Genomic DNA, 20,051 nt, shown 5'->3' with positions numbered 1-20,051 from the left:
TGACTTCAAAACAAGAAATGTCAGAAAATCTCCAAGTTTATACAGAAAACCAAACAAACAAACCACAAAAATGAAATATGCACAAATACTTCTCATAACAAAATCTTCCACAACACCAAAAAAAAAAGATTGCTATAAACTAGTTACACTGTGGATGCTGAGAGAAGGGTCTCAATAAACAAAATTTTAGATAGTTTTAACAGACCACGACTAAGTAAGATGTATATTAGAAAGTAAATAATAACGATGTTGGAGTACAGTGTTGTTGATCAAATGAACAGGTCAAAGCATGGAAAGCATTCAGGTTGTCTTGCTAGATGCTGACAAGATAAAACCATTCTCAAGAGAAATGCTTGAGATCCTTTAAATTATACTTAGCGGGGTGGAGTGGTCACTCAAGGGCTAAGAGCACTTGAAGCCCTTTTATTACTTGAGTTTGGCTTTCCAGCACCCGCGTCATACGGCTTGCAGCTCCCTGCAATTCCAACCCCAGACTTCACAATGACTTAAATCTTAGGGATTCGCTGGCTTGCATCCGTGGGCAATTTCCACAGCCTTTTTTTTTTTTTTTTTTTTTTTTGGCTTTTCGAGACAGGGCGCACGCCTTTAATCCCAGTACTCGGGAGGCAGAGGCAGGCGGATCTCTGTGAGTTCGAGGCCAGCCTGGTCTACAAGAGCTAGTTCCACAGCCTTTTTTAAAGCTAAGTTTCCTTATCCACTGAAGTGAAGGTAAAAGCTTTATGAAGATTATATAGGTCTTACATGCAAGGGAGCTACGTGGTTCCAGGCCAGATGTATATATGGATGTATATGTATGTGCATGTGTACACGTATGTGTATGTAAGAAAAGCAGACAACAATTAGAGATATCAATTCTACCAAACCCCTCTATGAATTACAAAAATAGTCATGAAATTAGAACTCTCATTTTCCTAAAGAAAAACGATTAAGTAAAGGTCACTTTTGTGTTTACCCTAAAATATCATGACCAGCAGTGAGTGACCTGATTAGGAGCTGGGCTTTGGAAAGGGGGACAGTGTTGTGTGTGCATTTACTGTGTTAGCTTTAGAGCCATTCAACAGTCACCTGTGCAATTGGAGAGTTGTGTTTACCATGTCACTGAACTTAGTGTTTTCCAAATAGAAAGATTTAGCAATACCAAGGCTGGCGTGCGGTGTTAGACAGCAGACATGAGAGGGGCCGGGTGAGGGTTGTTTTCATTGCCAGTGTGGATGAAGTCACGAGCACTGTTCAGCCTCTGCGCAGTAGGTAGACCTTTGAAGAAGGACACATTCAAACGTGCCTTTGCTTAAGCTTCCAGAAATTAACCTTTTGGGTTACGAATCCATTTCTTTTCATCCCTTCAGCCATTCGTTGAGAGACTAAATAGGTAAACTAGCAGTCCCGCCCTCCACCAGCCAAGCTTGGCCGTCCACCGAGACGCACAGATTTTGAAACGGGAACAGGATCCACCTTGCTTCCTAACTTTCTTTTCCATAAGCAGCTTCTCTCTCACGGTTTTGATAGCCGTGGCGGTGGCCTCGATTATGGTGTCCTTAATTAGCTTTTCACGGGCGACATCAAAACGTGGCTTAACAAGCTTAGCATAGTCAACTACCTGCGGAAATAGTCAATAAAATTAGTGTACTCTCAAGGTCCTGTGAATATGAAACACATTTCCCATCTGTCTGTTTGTCTATCTACCTATTTATCTGTTTTCCAAAAATAGCATCTTTGAAATTATGTATCAAATTCACTGATTTAAAAAAAATCTGTTTTTAAAAGTGTATTTTCCTCATTTTTAACTATGTATATGCGTGTGGGTCTGTGCACATGAGTACAGCTGCCTGCAAAGGCAAGAGGGCTCGGGTCCCCAGAGCTGGAGTTACAAGGGATGTGGGTGCTGGGAATCAAACCTGGGTCCTCTGCACAGGCAGTAGGTGCTCTTAACTACTGTGCATCTCCTTATTTTCTTTCTATACGTGTACGTGTTTTATCTTCACGTATGTCTGTGTACTCCACCCATGGGATGCCCTCAGAGGCCAGGACAGGATGCTGGATTCCACGGAGCTGGAGTTATGGCTGGCTGTGAACTGCTAGGTTCACATAGGCATCTCTCCAGCCCCCAATTCACCAATTTTAAGGTAATTCATTCATAGGAATCAGTCATATTTTTGTATAAAATATAAATAAATTATTTATATATTCAGGTTGCATATATATGTATATATATATATATATATTTGGCTTAATAAAAGTTAAGATAAATATATCAAACCAACTTTGTATGTCTGTTTCTTATTTAGTAAAAGGCATCCATTTTAATAACTTCAAGAACTTTTGCAATTATATACACACAACAACCCAAATCAATCCGAAACTTCGACATTAGTCCCAGAAGGTTCCCTTTTCCCTCTTACACTGAGCTCCTTCCCTCTCCTTCCTTTGTCCCCAGCTCTGATTCCTAGTCCTTGGCAAATCTGTGCTCAGTCGCTGCAGATCAGTTGCATCTTTTCCAGAATTTCTTGTAAATTGTACAGAATGTAACCCTTAGGCCTTCCTCCCCTTGGAAGACCGCTTCTGTGACTGTCAGTTGATCTTTGCATTGCTCGACCCTGTTCTCTTATGTATGCACGGATTTTTCATTCATTCACTTTCTGGAGGGTACCTGGGTGTGTCCAGGCCAGGGATCTTAGAGATAAAGCATCGATTAATATTTATACAACTTTTACAGAATCTCTTTGTAGATGTTTTCATTACTCAGAGGTGGAATTACTGGACCACAGGCTAGTGTTATATCTCACTTTTGAAAAACATGGGAGTTGCATTTTTTAGGCAGTTTCGATAACACGTACATGGCTTTATAAAACCTTTTTAATTTTAGCTATCCGAGTAGATATGAAGACATTGCTCACTGTAGTTCAAATCTAGAACTTCCTAATCACTGAAAAATTCCAATCTCTTCCTTGTTGAAGGCTGGGATGACCCAAGGCTTTTCCAGAAGTCCTGATGTATAGAGAATGAACATAATTCCTTGTCTAAAACCAGAAGCATGCTTGGGAGAGCTGGTAATGGTCTGGTGTCAGGCACTGGGGCAGAGAGGAAGCATTGGGGAAGCTGCAGCTTGGGATCCTGAGCACCCAGCTCCTCCCACTGCGTGAGGCTGCCGTGGGCAGTTCCGGGGCTGTTGTGTGCTTGCTCTCTGATGTTCTTGAGATACCCTGTGTTCCCCTTGTGCTTCCAGTAGACTCTCTCCCCCATCGTGTGGTGGCTTTCTGCTGATTTTGTTCCCTTTCTCCCCCGGAAATGGTCCATCAGGTGCTGTGCTTGTCAGCTCGGCATAAGACAGCTCGTGCAAGACCTCCTGATCCCAAACGTACCTATTGCTGTACCTTCTGATCTCCAGGTCCTCTCTCTCAGGATGACCTGCTAGTCCAGGTCACCCCTGTGTGCTTATTGAGTGCTCACTGTTTTCTGTATAAGCCTATGTTCAACTTTTTCCTGTGTCAAAGATTGTGTTAGAACTCTCTGTACACTTTAGTGGTTAACTCCTGTGAGGTAGACGTTAGACTTACTAATGAGTTAGTGGGTCTTAGAAATGGCTTCCTATGTGCCTCTTAACTGTAAGTAGTACTTCCAGAGCCTCAAATTCCATTTCTTTTCTCTCTCATTACTGTGTTGCTTTATTCTGAGGCAAAACACCTATCTCTACATCATACTTTAATGGGTGCCCAGAATTGTATTAGACAAATACATCATAACTTAATAAAGTATGACTAGTTTATACTTACGTATCTTGGGTGTGTATGTGTATATGTATGTATGAGATAGGTGGGTGTGCACAAATGTGTACTAGCGGTATGAGCCAGTATGTGTGTGTGCTCACTCATTGTGTGTGACTGTGTGTGGGGAGGACAGAAGTCATTGTCAGATGTCCTTTTCATTTGCTCTCTGCCCCAGTTCTGAGATGGTTTCTCCCCCTGCAGCCAGAGCTTGCCGATTTGGATAGAAGGGCAGGCTAGTGAGCTCCAGGGGTTGGCTTGGCCCTGCCTCTCTGTTACTGAGATTATAGATGTGCTTCCATGCCTGGCTCCCTACAGGGGTGCTGAAGATCCAAATTCAGGTTTTCATGTTGGAGGGTCAAGTGCTTCACGGAATGAAGCATTTCCCCAGTCCTTTGATACAGATTTTTTTTAAAAACATACATATTTATGTAGAAGCTCAGCCATGATGAATATTACTATCTGTATATCTTTTGATATGATAGTTTCTAAAAACTTTAATCCACTTATTTTATGGGTATGGGTGTTTCGCCTGCATGCATGTCTGTGCATCATGTATATGCCTAGTGTATTGTCAGATTCCCTGAAACTGGAATCCCAGATGGTTGTGAGACACCATGTGGGTGCTTGGAATTGAACTCAGGTCCTCTGGAAGAACAGTCAGTTCTCTTAACTGCTGAAGTGTATCTCCAGCCCCATGATGACTTCCTTAGGAAAATTTATAAACTAGATTTGGCAGCTCAAGGCTCGGCATGGATTTTAGGCTGCGTTTCCAGTGAATGATTACATTCTCACTAGCACGAGACTGTTGTTTTTCCTGTCCTAGCTGCACATCGATATTTGGTGTAATAGTATTTTCTTTTGTTTTTATTAGCATGTGCCAATCATATAAAACAATCATATAAAACAATCAAATAAAACGTTTCATTACGATGTTTTCATGCATGTTCCCCCTATCACTCTTTACTGTCCCCTCCCACTCTTCTGACCCCTCCCTCTTTCCAACTAGTCCCCTTTGGCTTTCACGTAATAATAATCTTTAAAATTGAATGATGCTATTAATATGGCATGTCTTTTGTACCTTCTGTAGCATACCTCCTTTAAAGGACCCAGATACCGAGTTCAAACGTACTGAGGTGAGTGAACTACTTTGTGAAGACTTAAAAGTTTATTGGAATGGCCAGGGGTCTAAGAGCATGTACAGGCAATCAGAATACTGAGGTAAGAAAATCAGTCTGAGGACTGGAAAAGACAGCAGATGGCACAGATGAGAAAGTTCTTATGTGACTAAGGACATCAGAATGGAGGACGGAAAGGCCAGCAGCAAAGAGGAGAAATTCAGCAGAACCTGAGCCTCTGAAGAACAAAGGAAACATTGGGAATGAAAACTCAGTGGATCTTACTTTAAAAAACGAACCAACAATCGCTTCTCAGCTATATACTTGGCTATGATCAAGTGTAAAAATGAACAAACATGTCAAAAGTATGTCTAACAGTCTAGAACAGTAAGACACAGAATTTTTGGAATCTAGGATGAGGTCTAGAAAATACGACATTCGAACATCAACATGGGAGAAAAACGAGACAACGTCTTGGTGAGGACCCAGGGTCCCCCTGGTTTTCTGTGGTGGATGGTTCCAGGCCTTTTCTTTCTAGCCCATTCCCATTCCTTTGTGACTTGGCTCTCTGCCAGGGACCCCGACCTGTGCAGGCATTCCTTCCAGCCAGTCCCCACTCTTTCATGACTCAGCTCTCTCCCAGGGACCCCACAGCCACTGCGCTTTGCTGGGAATCAAGAACCCCACAGTCACTCTATTGGTTGGGACCCAGAAGGGGCAACAGCAACCACAGAGCAGAACACCACCCAAAAAAGATGAGACCAGATATACACACCAAGAAACATTTCAAATGTCCTAATTCTAGAAGCCTAGATCCCAGTGCAATCAATTGACTCAAACCATCTCTTGTCTAAAAGACAAAACCAAAACAAAACAAGCAAACCAAAACACCCTGCCTCACCAGCAAAGACACTCATAGCTGAGAGCAAAAGTCGGGAAGCCGAGCTACCAAGCATGAGGAAGCCAAAACACTTGGCACAGCTGTTCTGATAAAAGTAGTTCAAAACCATCCATAAAGAATAGGGATGGCCAATATGTATTAATAAACGGAGCAGTACACCAAGAAGACAGAACACAGAAAATATATACATCAAATTCTGTGGCTCCAGCTTCCATAAAAAGGTGGGGAGGTCCTGATGCAGCACTAGTGGGGGACTTCTACACCTTACTCTCTTCAGTTGATCCGTCATCCAGACTAAATGTCAACAAAGAAACTTGAAAATGAATCTGCACTGTAGACCAGATGGCTTTAACAGACGTTAAAGAATATTCCACAAAAGCTGTCTTAACAAAAACCAAAGAGTTTAAATAATTTCTTGGAAACTAATAACAAGAGAAACCACAAAAAGTATACAAACACTTGGAGACTGGACAGTACCCTTTAAATTTTTATTTTAATGTTTTCATTTATGTGTGTGTATGTGTGTGTCTCTGGGTATGACACTGATATATGAGTGACCATGACTATCAAGAGAAGGCCTTGATCCCCGAGAGCTGGAATCGCAGGCAATCCTGAGGCACCTGATACGATGCTGGCAACTGAACTGGATTCTCTAGAAGGTCAGAAAGCACTCTTAGCTACAGAGCTCTCTCTCTAGCTCCTGAGACAATATACTCTTGAATGGTCAGGGTCACTGAAGAAAGATGGAAGGAAATTAAAAAAATTCCTAGAATATAAATGTAAATGAAAACACAACTTATTAGTACTTTGGGGAACACAGCAGAGGCTAAGAGGGAAGCTTATAGCTGTGAGTGCTTATTAGATAAAAAAAAAATCAGATCACACTTAAATAAATCATGATGCACCTCACGACTTCAGGAAAGCACCAAGCCAATGGCAACAGCACTGACAAAGCCGAGGGGAAACGGAAATGAAGTGGAGACGACAAGGAAAACATACAGAAGCAATGAAATAAAATAAACAAGGTCAAAAACTCTTAGCCTGAGGACGAAAAGGAAAGATAGAGGAGTCAAAGTAATAAAATTGGAAATGAAAAGGGGACATATGCCTCTAAAAAGTGAAAAAGTCATGACAAAATGACAGAAATATACATATTGTTTATACAACAAAAGGATACGCAAACATGAACCCTGAATAACTACTAAAATATAAGAAATATATTTATTATTAAAATGAGCAAGATAGGTGGACACCCACTTTAAAAGCCAATGTGTGGATGGCCAATAAACATGAAAATATTCAACTTCCTGAGGTATTAGGTAAATGAGATATCACCAGACACTCTCGAGTGGTTAAAATTAGGAAGATCCCCAAAACAAGAGTCACAGGGATGGAATAACAGGTCTTACAGTCAGCTCACGGGTGTGTAAGTTAGCAGAGCTGGTTTGGGATTGTCTATACACGCTGAAAGACCATACATACATAGCAAGTCCCAGCAACAGTCGTGTTAGACAGATTTCCAAAGCATGGCTATGTACGTGTGTGCAAGAGACTCATACAAATGAGAACTACTCATAACGCATTAATCTGAAGTAAGCCCAAGTTTTCTTTCCAAATATTCAATTGTTTCCAAACTATATTCAATCAACAGAATAAAACAAGAACAAAATGAATGAACTCTAGCTACAAGTAGTGACGTGGGTGACTATTACAGTCATAGTGTTCGGTGAAGGCCAGGCATAGAGGATATAAAGTAGGTTCATAAAGTTAAACAAAACCACAGAAAACTAAGCTAAGGCACTGGATATATAGTTCCATCATAAAACTACAAGAGTATGGAAGTTAGCTACTTATAGTTACCTCGTGGGGACCTGTGGGATGTGTGGAGACTTGAACATGGAAGAAACATGAAACTTATGGGCACTGAGAATATTCTGTATTTACTCTGAGTGGTCAGTAATATGGGGATTTATTTTTATGAAAATTCTAGTAGTTTCTCTTTTCTCTTCATTTTTCATATTTCATAATAAAAAAGTTAAGAACAGGGGACAATGTTGTCCTTCCCTCTGCTGCGTTTTGAACGCTCTCAGAACTCGCCTGATGTCTCTGACCACCCATCACTTTGCTAAGCTCCGTTTCACAGCGAGTGCTCTCCACTCACTAATCTTCTCTAGGTTCCAACCCTTATTAAATCTTTAGCCTTTGCCTTTAGTTATATTCCAAACCTGCCTGCTTTTAGCTGCCTTACTGCTGTGCTAAGTATAATTTCCTTACATTCTAGAGTAGAGACAAGGTCACAGGAGAGGAGAGGGAACGAAGCCGACAGGCTAGGATGCTGTGACAACAGTATTTGCAGGTACTGGAATTACCAACAATGAACATGGGCCTGAAACTGGTGGCGGGGGGCAGTGGCACGGAGCCAGGGGGAGATGACCCAGGAGATGGGGGCTGTTGGAAGCATGGCGGGATTGCAGACAGAAGAGCGCATGACAGTGGGAAGATGCCTTTGCTACAGCAACCCCAGTACAAGTATCAAGTTCGAGAAAAACTCTACAGTTAAAACAATGGATACACAAATAGTTACCTTGCCTTTGAAGTATTCTGCAATGAGGTTGCACAGCGTTGTTTTCCCTGAGCTGCTAGGCCCAAATATAAAGATTTTACATGGCGGCATGGGCATAGGTGGCAGAAGGCAGGGACGGGGGTTCAGCGAAAATGACCTGAGTGTTTCTTCAGAAGAAAGGCAGTACATTTTACCTAGAAAACTTAAAATACACCATAAGAGTAAACGACAGAAAGCCTCATGGGCAGGTTTAAAATGTAGGCGCTAGAAAGCTTACTAACCTCACAGAATAATCGGCTGATCCCGAATAAATGTTCCCATCCTTCAAGGCCATGGGACAGGAACGCCCCCACCTGCTGCGGCACCATCTGTACCGTGGCGCGATGAGTTTATAAGATGAGAGTGTGCGGAACAGCTCTTCCTGCGAAGCACAGATGCTACCTCAGAACGTGAGCCTCGGCTCTGCTGACAGCAGCGGGACCAGACAGTTTGTGTTTGTTTGAGAGTACTTACCCAAAGCACAATTTAGAACACACATGTCGGCTACTGCTTCTGTACTCATTCAAGATTTATTTAATAAGATTAGCTTTATAGTCTTTTAAATCTGTGTGTGTGTGTGTGTGTGTGTATGTTCGTGCATGTGTGCGCGCTCGCGCATGCGCATGTGTGCGTGTGCGCGTGCGCACGCTATCACTTTAGCTATCTCTCCCATCCAGTTCTCATTTAATTAAGAAAATCTTACTTGAATTTTACAGATAATTTTCTCTTAGGTGGTAATAAATGTCATCTACAGATTTACATCTAATCAGTATCTGAAAATATCCAACTGATCAACTTTTAAGATGTGCCAGACTCTATAGTTAATGAATGGATCCGGGTCTCAGCTGTTTTCTGTTGTTGTTTGGTTGGTTGCTTTGTTTCTGATTCTGGATTGTGTTTTTGTGGTTGTTATTTGTTGGTTTTTCAAGACAAGATTTCTCTGTGCAGCCCTGGCTGTCTTGGAACTCATTCCCTAGACCACGCTGGCCTCAAACTCTTTAAGACTGGGTCTTACTATGTAGCCCTGGCTGAACTTGCTCTTGAGACCAGGCTGGCCTTGAATTTACAGACATCTGCTTGCCTCTGCCTCCCAAGTGCTGGGATTACAGACATGCACCATCACACTTGGCTTGAAGCTTTTCAGGGCCAAACAGTATTCCACTATGTGTGCATAGGTCATCTTTTCTCAACCACCCCCTCACTGATGGACGCTGGAGGGTTGCACCTTCTGGCGATTGGACAGTAACTTTCCTGACTCTGTTTGCATTCCTACTTGGAGGAAATGCCTAAGAGTAAATTACTGGATCCTTTTCTGAGGAACCACTCAGCTGTTTTAAGAAGCAGGGGACCATTTCGTATCTGTAGTATTACATAAAACTGTGCTAGAGTGCACCTCCTGCTCAGGCCCGGCACCCGCAGCTGCCTCCCCCTGCACAGTCCCGCAGGAACCCTACCGAGATGCTGGCTTGAACTCTCCACCTAATAGACTTCCATGTTCCAGGCCCTCACTTGGAAATGAGTTTATGTCAAAGGGATATTTGGTCGCACATCCTGCTTTCTGCATCTTTTCTCTGCCTCCTTCCTAGGAATCGAGAGCCCGACTATCAGTGTGCACTCTGCGACCTCCCCCATTCTCAGAAAGATCTAAGAAGACACTCCTTCCTGCTTTTGCCCCTAAGCCCCGGTTTACTCTCTCCAGAGCCCACCATGCTATCTCTGGCAATGGAGCTTGCACTTCCCTCAGAGTCCTGACTACACCGTTCTCTATCTGTCTGTCTGACCATGGCACTAATAATTCTTGTAATAAACTCCTTAGTTCCTGTTAATTCTCAGTGTCCCCTTTGAGCCCTAATCTGAGATCATTCAATATCCCAGGAACAATGCAAAAGAGTTCCATTATCTCCCACGCTCGCTAACACGTTATGTAATGTTCTTCTGCATGGGAGACGGGATATCACTATGCTTTGGATCGCCAGTTCCCCACCATCAGTAATACTGAATATATTTTAATTTTTAAAGATGTGTAGGCGTGTGTGTACACATATGGGTTTGTGTGTGTGAGTGCAGGTGCCTAAAGATGCCAGAGGCATCGGATCCCCGGAGTTGGAGCTACTAATGGCTGTTAACCCCCTTGGGGGTGCTGGGCATTGAAATCAGGTCACCTGGAAGAGCAGCGATTGCTCTTGACTACTGAGTTATTTCTCTAGCTCCTCTTTATGTTCTCAAGTTCATGTCCAAGGTCAGTCTGGATTACAGAGCAAGTTCCAGGACAGGCTCCAAAGCTACAGAGAAACCCCGTCTCGAAACAAAACAAAACAAAACAAAACAAAACAAAACAAAGCAAAGGAATACTGTGTTGAGATCATAGTTTCTTCCTGGAAGAAGATATCTTTATGGAGAGCTATCCTCTTAGACCTTAAGATTTTAGGAGGCACGGGCTAAGGACGCAGATAACACAGAGCAGGCGCGCTTCTAAAGTGGCCGCTTGAGCTCACCGTGTCAGTTATGTCGTTCATCTCTTCCTCTGTACTTTGCAGCTTGGTGATAACGGCTGCTCTCTTTAGATTCAGGTATTTCAGCCGTTCTATAACTGTCTAAATGTAAAGAACAGACATTTGAATATTGTCGCAAGCCACACACTGGGGTGACATCTGTTGGGGTCCAGCCTAGACAAGTTCGTACATCCCAGGGACAGAGCATGAGGATGAGAATTATTAAGCAAAAGGAACAGAGACATGGGAGAAATAAAAGACAGAATCACAGAACAGCACCAGGAGGAACATTCAGTGAATATTGAATCCACCCACGTTTATTTTCCACAAACTTCTATACTTTGCTCTAAAAGGTGAGTGGGGAGGCAACAGATTTCATTAACATAGTATAGTATAGTAATATTTCATTTATATTTTCATAAATAAAGCTTGCCTAAAGTTCAGAGAGTAAAACAGCCACACTGATCAGCCTTCAGACCAGGCAGTGGTGATGGACACCTCTAATCCTAGTGGCCATGCTAGTTTGCCATAGAAACCAGGCGGTAGTGGTGCACGCCTTTAATCCCAGCCCTAGAGAGGAATGTACGATGGGAGGAGACAGCTCTCTCACACAGTCTCATTCTGAGATTCCTGGAGTGGAGACAGGATCACCATTTGGACTGAGATAGAGGTATGAGCCAGTGACTGGCTGTTTTGCTTTTCTGACCTTCAGATTGAACCCCAGTATCTGTCTCTAGGTTTTTATTAATTGTGCTACAGAATAGACTTGATTTCTCTGACCTTTGGTCCAGGTGGAGTAAATCCGGCTCTATACTCAAAATACTAATTAAACACACCGTAGGTCAGGTTTTCTTGTTTGTAGACACACCTATTGTCAACAACTTTGAAAGAGTAAAAACAAGCTCACACTCATAGTCAAGGTGGAACAGGCCCCCACACCTGTGGGCCACCACAGAACATATTGGCACTTGAGTATGTCAAACATTATGAGAAAGTCATGGGCCCATGATTCAGGTTCATGGTTCTTATGAGACTCTGGGTGGAACCCAGGCCCAGTCTTTCCTAGCTTCTGTGCATTGCTGGTGATCTTCAGTATTATTAAAAAAATTTTAAAAATATTTTGCTCTTTTGAGTCAACATTTCATTTATCTCAGGCTGTGCTTGAATTTGACATGTGGTTGAGGATGCTTTTGTAATTCTGAACTGCCTGTCTCTGCCTCCCAAGTGCTGGGGCTACAGCATGTGCTGTGGTTTCTGCTTTGTGCAGTGCAAGAGATGGAAGCTGGGCCTTCACTCATGCTAGACACGCTCGGAACCTACCAAGCCCCAGCCCCAGCCCCAGCTCTTTAGTGTTTCTTGGCTTCTGTATGCATGACTCCAGTCTCTACCCTCTCCCTCTGTTGCCACACTGCTACCTTCTGCCTCTCTGACTGGGGCTGTCTTCATTGGACTAAGACATACTAGTTAAATATGACCTTATCTAGAATGATACGTCTCTAACTATAACACAATTCCTAAATACCTGATATGTCTCTAACTATAGCACAAATTACCACTTGTTTATTTATTTTCCTCAATATACTGGATCCTATATAATGGCAGGCATTCACGGATTCATCAACTTCCTTCCCATATGCATTCCTAGTGCTCATCATTATGCCAGAAACTTAGAAGGTTTAGAAAATAGTTATTGTGTTCTGTGTTATTCATTAATCCATAGTGCTAGGTATTAGACCTAGAATCTCATTCATAACACAATCTTGGGCCGCCACAGTGTGTGTAAAGCGGCATCCATCTCGGGGTTCAGCTGCACACCCTTAGTGACCTCTGAGGTTCAGGCTCCCATCCCGGGCGTCTACCTGCCATTCACTTTACTCTTCCTGGAGACACTGTGGTCACAGAGAAATTTTAAATTCAAGTATAGTTTTGCCTTAAACATGAACAGATGAATAAATGCAACATGGCATTTAAAGTGTCAAAACGAAAAGATTAACAGTTCTAAACTCTCGGTAGAATTCTTCTCACAAAACAAGTACAGCTCTGGAACATTTCGGAATCGTCCGACTGCAAGACGCCTGTGCTGCGCCCCCCACCTCCACCTCCGTACTCGGCACTCACCATGAAGTGCTCCTCGGGGGACTTATTCCCATCCAGCTCGATGAGATACTGGGGATTGTGCTCAGCCATTAGCTCCTGGAGAAAACCAAATAGCAACCTGATAACTCAGGATCGTAGGGGAAGCTGAATGCCCGATGAAAATCTTAACAGTTAATAGGAAACCTTAAGAGCTAATTAGTTCACTTTGTGCAGTTTATAAAACGTGTCATTTTCAGCACTGGACAGATCTTTTACAAGCGCAGAGCTACCTTGCTCTGTTTTTACCATGAATTTTGCTTGAGGTGCTGGGGATTTGCACAGACTAGACGACTGCTCTACCACTGAGCTACACCCCCAGCCCCTGCTGCTGTCCTTTCCCCCCTCATTTTCTGCTCCCCAAAGTTTAAAAGTCCTTCCCAATAGAAAAGGTTTTGAGGGCATTTTGCAGCACATAACTGCAGCTTTGCTATTTTTTGATGCCACAGAGAAAGCTGATAAACTTTTAAATCATGTACTTTCTTCATATAGATAATAGCATCATCTAAACACCATGCTACACCTTTTATTACTGTAGAACACAGTTTTTTAAATAGAAATTTACAGAACAAAAGATTACAAAGAAAAATATCTTTTTTTTTTTTTGGTTTTTTGAGACAGGGTTTTTCTGTGTTGTTTTTAAACCTGTCCTGGAACTAGCTCTTGTAGACCAGGCTGGCCTCGAACTCACAGAGATCTGCTTGCCTCTGCCTCTCAAGTGCTGGGATTAAAGGCGCGTGCCACTACCGCTGGGCCAGAAAAACATCTTTAATCCACGCACTGAAAGGAAACTACAGCTATAACTAATTCCCATCCATCTTTTATTCTGTGAAAAACATTTTTTTGCATATTTGAGATTGCAATGCATATGAAACTCTGGAGCCTACTTCCCAATGAACATTATAATTAATACTCCCTTATGTATTTACAAGATGGTGCCAACATCACGTCTTCACGGTTGTACAGGATTCCACAGCATGGCTGCGGCTCTCACTCAACACTCCTCTGCTATTCCACAGTAAGTAGATTATAACAGCGTGCTAATCGCTTCTACTTACTTTTAAAATTAAAGCATTTTTTCAATAATTATCAAAGTAATTGGACTTACAACAGCCATAGGCTTCATCCTTTTTATTCCGTGCCCTCCTCATTGACATGAATACTACACACACACACGTGCTGACCGCCACCTGCTAAGTGTCTTTTCACGATAACCTCAGACACTGAAAGAGGATAGGTTTCTGAAAGAATTTAGTGTTAGCTGGCATTGCTTATTGGTTTTCTGAAAGGTGGTATAATTCAAAAGCCTCACAAGCACGGAAAGAGGATGTCTATTTGTCCTGCCATCACTGGCTATTTTAGCTTTTGCGGTCTGACAAACTGAGTTGGAGAACGGGATCTGTTTTAACTTTCGTCTTGTTGGTAAGGTCCACTTTCATACTCCCATCTCTGTAAACAGCCTGGTGACTTTTGCAAAACGTATTTAATGTATCCCGAGAAGCACAGAGGTGCTTTGTAGGAGTAAAATAACAAGGCTGGGAGAAAGAGAGACTTGGGGGCTGGCGAGAGGGCTCAGGGGCTGTGAGTACTGCTGCTCTGTGGAGACCTGAGTTCAGTTCCCATTGCCCATGTGGCGGCTCACAACTGCCTGCAGCTCCAGCCCAGGTTCCTGTACCCTCTCCCAGCCCTCAAAGGCTCCTGAAAACATGTGGACATAAACACATATGTGTTCTCTCTCTCTCTCTCTCTCTCTGTGTGTGTGTGTCTCATAAGTACACCTATAAAAAAAGGAAAAGCCACTTGACAACCATTTAGCCACAGAGAAACCACAAGCATCAGCATTCCCACATTAGCGGGTCCCATGCTCACTTCTAACGCACTAAGAAGGACGTCCTTATACAGTTTCACAGTATCTTCAATGTTCTCCAGGTAATCCTCGGGTCTCTGAACCAGGTACTGAAGAATTTCGGCCACAACCTGCATTTCAGCCATAAATGCCTAAAAGCAGAAACATAGAAGGGAGAGACAGAATTGAAATGTTTAGGGAAATTATTATCTAATCTATGAGGGGCATCTCAGAGCACCATCTTGGACACCTGGGAGGAAGGATGAACACTGAGGACCTTAGATGTTAAAGATGGAGCACTCCTGGGAGTCTTCATTGGAAACTGAACTTTAAATCAACTTGATTCTTGCTATTTTTTGTTGTTGTTCTCAATAAGCAGAACAGTGGAAAAGATCTCTTTTGAGTGAAAAGCCATCTCTTTTGAGGCAGAGGGAAACTGGAGTCCCTGAACACCCAAGCTTTTGGTTCATGCCTTCACTCATCCAGTGAGCAGTTCTGGCGTGCCTACTAAACCGGAAGCACCATTCAGGAGCTTCCTATACAATACTGACAGGCTGCACTGAGGATGTAGAACTTTAAGACAATTCTGAAACCATTTCTGACAATTCTGAGCCCTCTCAGTCCCAGCAGTAATGTTCCCTCCTTCGCCACCCCCCCCCCCCCGGAACCAAGGACCTAACAATTGCCCACACACATACTGAAATGTTGGGAACTTTCTATCATCTCCCTGAGTCCTTGTGAATGTTCTTCAAATAAAACTCAGTTATTGAATAGGGGCAAGATAACCCTTAGGTATTGACTCAGTTACTGATGTTTTGACTTAGGCCCTGGGAAAGGGGCAAAGTGACCCTCAGATGTTTTCCCTTACCTCATCTGATCTGGCAACCACTCTCCAGCCAATTATTGGTAATAGCCCTTTGAATAAGCCAATCATAATAGTTAAAGATCAACCCCCAGATACCCCCTTCCTTCTGTGGCTTTTTCCTTTAAAAATAGCCTGTACTAGACATTCGGAGTTTTTCTAGCCTCCCGAATGCTGGAAGACCCTGCCATGACAGAATTAAGAAAATCCTCATGCTTTTACACCAGCTGTGGTGTGAGAGATGGTCTCTTGGGGAAGACTCCTTCTCTGATTGGACTCTAGGGTCCAACAAGGAGAGGAGCTCACACTGTGGGTGAAAAGGTAGCATAAACAGGCGACATGTATGTAACACAGTGCTAGTCTGAGGAGGGAAGCGATTTACTTCTGAGAACAGTAGAAGCTTTTTGGAAAAAGATAACATGTCCTGAGTGACTCGGAAATGAATAAACCTTGGCCCCTAATCATAATTGATGAGGAGTCTTCATATGTAGAGGGTATGGCCAGCACATTCCCTGAATCCCAGCGGCCTGTCAATCATGTGATTGAATAGTGTGTTGGTAAGTACCCAGAAGAAGCTTACAGCAGAGTCAAGGTAGAAGGTGCTGTTTCAAATGAGATGGTCACAAAAAGTTTTCTGAGGGAGTACCACATGATTTTGAAGAAAGGGAGCCTCACAGATTTCTAGAGAGAAAATAGTTTTAAGGCAGAGAGAACAGGGCATATGGAGTTTCTCAGCCTAAGGCCTGGGACATATTATTCTAGGTAATTTTTTAAGATTTATTTTTATTATTTGACATGTGTATGTGTGTGCGTGAGCACACTCACACATACATGTAGGCACATGCACATGTGAGTGCTGGAACAGAGCTCAGTTCCTCTACAGGAACAGCTCTTAGTGCCATTTATGTGGGTCCTAATTTTATCATGGAGATCGAGTCTATCTTGGAACCCAGGCTGGCCTTGAATTCACCATATCCCAGGCTGGCCTTGAATTCACCACATCCCAGGCTGGCCTTGAATTCACCCTATCCCAGGCTGGCCTTGAATTCACCATATCCCAGGCTGGCCTTGAATCCACCATATCCCAGGCTGGCCTTGAATTCACCACATCCCAGGCTGGCATCCTTGCAGTCCCCCTGTCTTAGTCTCCTGAGCGCTGGGATGAGAGGCCTGCACCATCACCTAGACTATACTTAGTATCGTAATTATTCTTCCTAGTTTTTTTTAACAATGCATGCTTATAAATAACTCACACAATTTGACTCTTCTCATCTATATAAGCCACTTTACAGGCTTTCTTAAGTATTTTAATTGATGATGTAATATATTAATTTCTATGTATATATGATAATTTAATTATTACTCTATAGCTGGATAAATAAGGATGCTTCTGATTTTTTATAAATATTTCAATGAACAATATGTATTTATACTGAAAAAATTTCCGTGGAATAGTTCCTAAAATTGGAATAACTGGGCCAATGGTTGTGCATTTTGAGGTGTTCGATACATATTGCCATCTCTAAAAGATGCTTCCATCTCTGCAGCAGAGAGTGCTGCTAGCAAGCTCACTGAGTGAAAACATCCAGTCACTATGCAGATGTGTGTTGTTTACTCTCTGTCAATCACTGGCCCAGCACTGGAGCTGTCTTCATACTGCATAGGAATATCCCATTCTGCAGGATACACAGATTATAAGCAAGCAAAAATTGAATACGATTTCAGAAAAGGGCAAGCTCTATGGGGAATAAATCAAAGCTCAGACTTGTTCCTGTCATGGCAGCTGTTGTGACCGACTGTGCCCTTGAAATTGGCAAGTACATGGACATGTGATAGACATATGAAATGCACACTGGGCTTTGACTTAGTATAAATCCCGAACCTGCTGTACTTAGAATCTTCACTTTTTCTGTATGTTCAAGTAAAAATCTAGACAGGAAAGTTCTCAAGGCTTCAGCCCTGCACGAAGAACTGGGGCAACTGAAGAATGCTGAGCGTGAGAGAGATAGTCTTTCCTGGGGACAAACACAGCAACTGGCTATCCAGTACCAAATGGCCAGCCCTGAAAACATGTGCATGCATATAGCATATATGGACTGAGTATGTTGTGTTTATGTAGTTGGTAATTCCCCCCTCTCTTTCTCTCTCTCTCTAACACACACACACACACACACACACACACACACACACACCAGCAACAACAACAACAATTAGTGAAAAAGAAAGCATGAATTTGGAAGAGAGTAAGGAAGAAGTGTTAGTGGGCGTTGGAGGGACGCATGGAACTACATTATAATATCAGAAAAGAAACAAGAAATTCAAAAACGTCCGCCAACCCCAAATGTGTCATTCTTGGGATTTCCATCTTTATTACATGTTCAAGTAAAAGTCTGACTATATTGGCTTAAATAAATCTCTTAAGATATAAGAGCCATGAGGTCCACTCAATGGGAGGATTTGAACATCACGCCTGGTGCTGTAAACTCAGCAAACGGCCCAGGGCTAGCGAGATCATGGATGTCGGAGTAGATCCTCCAACCTCAGTATGCCAGTATGACCCCTAACTACATTCTAAATACCTAATCCTGTACCCTCAGATAGCCATAGCTTTCCCCTTCTCTTCTCTTCTCTTTGCAAAGGACAGAGGCTATTACAGAAAAACATGACTGGTAAAAATACAGAGAACAACTGGTCACGTGTGCCCAGCCTCAGGGGATAGATCTACAACACAACTGTTGTACCTAAGGCTCAGGGAACATCTCGGGAGAGGAGGAAAGATTTAAGATCAAGACCACCAGGAAATCTGCTGTGTGAAATGAAAGGGAAGCTTCACTTATGATACCTCAACAATATGGCTGCCTAAACCAGACCCAAACAAGAACAACACCAATAAGCATGCTAGCATGCGAAGAAAAAATCCCATAGGCTCTACCCTGATAGACCACTGCGGGATGCTAAGACAGGGAGAAGCCGTCTTCCCCCAAGGATGAACTATCCAATTGGCCATCCAAGTCCAAAGTAGTCAGCCCTGAAATTATATACAGAGAAGCTATATTAAAAGGACTCAGCAATTTGTATTTATGTAGTGGCATAATCAATTAAAGCAAAAGAGGCTCGGAATTTGTGAGGGAGTAGGGAGCATGGTAGGAGCTGGAGGTAGGAGATGGGGTGGGAAGAGATGGTGTAATTATATTTTAATTAAAAGAAAAAGATATAAGAACCAGGTTGGAGAGGACTGGGACGAAACTGTTTTCTGGATGAGGCAGGGCTGCTGTATTTATGAACATAAACTTACGAATTTATGTTGTATTTATGGTTGACTGCGCAAGACCTGTACAAGACGAAGCCATTCACCATTCCAGCGTGGAGGGGCGACGGGCTCAGAAGCTCCCCTCCCCTAGTTGGAGAGCTGCTGACAGCTGATGGCTCTTCAATGACGGACAGTCCATTTCAATTAGGGATGTGGTCCCTAGCAGGCTAACCAGGCTCCAGGGGGTGGCCTCACAGCCATGAGGATATGAGCAGCACTAACTGGACTTGGTAAGTTTGGCTTGGTAAGTTGAGAAGAAGGAAGGCTGACTGGAAGGGCAGAGCACAGATCCTGAGGAGTTAAGGCAGTCCTGGCACATCCTCTTCACTTCAGTATTGCTACTCTCCCGGGATGGAAAGTCTTGACTTGATGCAGTTCTGGTTTTCTTGCCACCCCCCTCATCCATGGGAATGGTGTCTTGCATACCATCTCATTCCCCCTTGGGATGCCTTTTAGAAAGTCTCCAGCTTCTATACCTGGCACCCTACCTGAAAGGGCATGGCTGCAATATCCCTTAGATAAGAAATCCCAATGGTCACCTAAAAGTATCCTAGATCCCAACATACTGTACAAAAATACTGCTGGTGATCAGGGAAATGGAAAGAGTTTCTTCATTCCCTGTTTTTCTTTTCTCTGCTCCAAGCCCTGTTTGGTTTTTTCTGGTCTCCTCTCCCAATACTATGTAAAGGTCTGGTCTTTGAAGTTAGGGTTGATGGATCTATAAGTTCGTTGCAAATTGGGAGCCAGGAGCCAGACCTAATGGGAGGGGGAGAAAGCAAAGGAGTGGGCCAGCAGCAGCGTGCCCACATCAGGCACGCACTCCTCACTGGCTGGTGTGTCTTTCGGCTCTCCCCAGCCCCGACACATACCCAAGCATCCTCTCTCTATAGCCAAGGCTCAAAACTTTCCTATCTTTAAGCCGTCTTTGTTCTCAGCTTACTGAGATTTGTTTACTGAGATTTACTTACCTTTATCACAGGGATTAAGGCATCTTTTAGGTATGAA

The 20,051-nt window shown here is 43.0% G+C and overlaps 1 protein-coding gene across 1 annotated transcript in view; it reads right to left on the bottom strand.

Annotated features, from left to right (window-relative positions):
- Ak9 (adenylate kinase 9) overlaps positions 1–20,051 on the bottom strand; it is a 113,490-nt gene that overhangs the window by 73,383 nt on the left and 20,056 nt on the right. Inside the window, exons 7-12 of the mRNA XM_038340158.1 lie at positions 14,898–15,026; positions 13,014–13,088; positions 10,899–10,997; positions 8,646–8,785; positions 8,386–8,566; positions 1,474–1,618 (exon numbers count right to left, since the gene is read on the bottom strand). Of these exons, the coding sequence (XP_038196086.1) occupies positions 1,474–1,618; positions 8,386–8,566; positions 8,646–8,785; positions 10,899–10,997; positions 13,014–13,088; positions 14,898–15,026 (769 nt within the window). The remainder of the gene's footprint in view (positions 1–1,473; positions 1,619–8,385; positions 8,567–8,645; positions 8,786–10,898; positions 10,998–13,013; positions 13,089–14,897; positions 15,027–20,051) is intronic.

The sequence above is a fragment of the Arvicola amphibius genome, chromosome 8 (assembly GCF_903992535.2).
Source record: "Arvicola amphibius chromosome 8, mArvAmp1.2, whole genome shotgun sequence".
NCBI classification, from domain to species: domain Eukaryota; kingdom Metazoa; phylum Chordata; class Mammalia; order Rodentia; family Cricetidae; genus Arvicola; species Arvicola amphibius.
The sequence above is the reverse complement of the archived record's forward strand: the minus strand, read 5'-3'. Positions and strand labels throughout refer to the sequence as shown.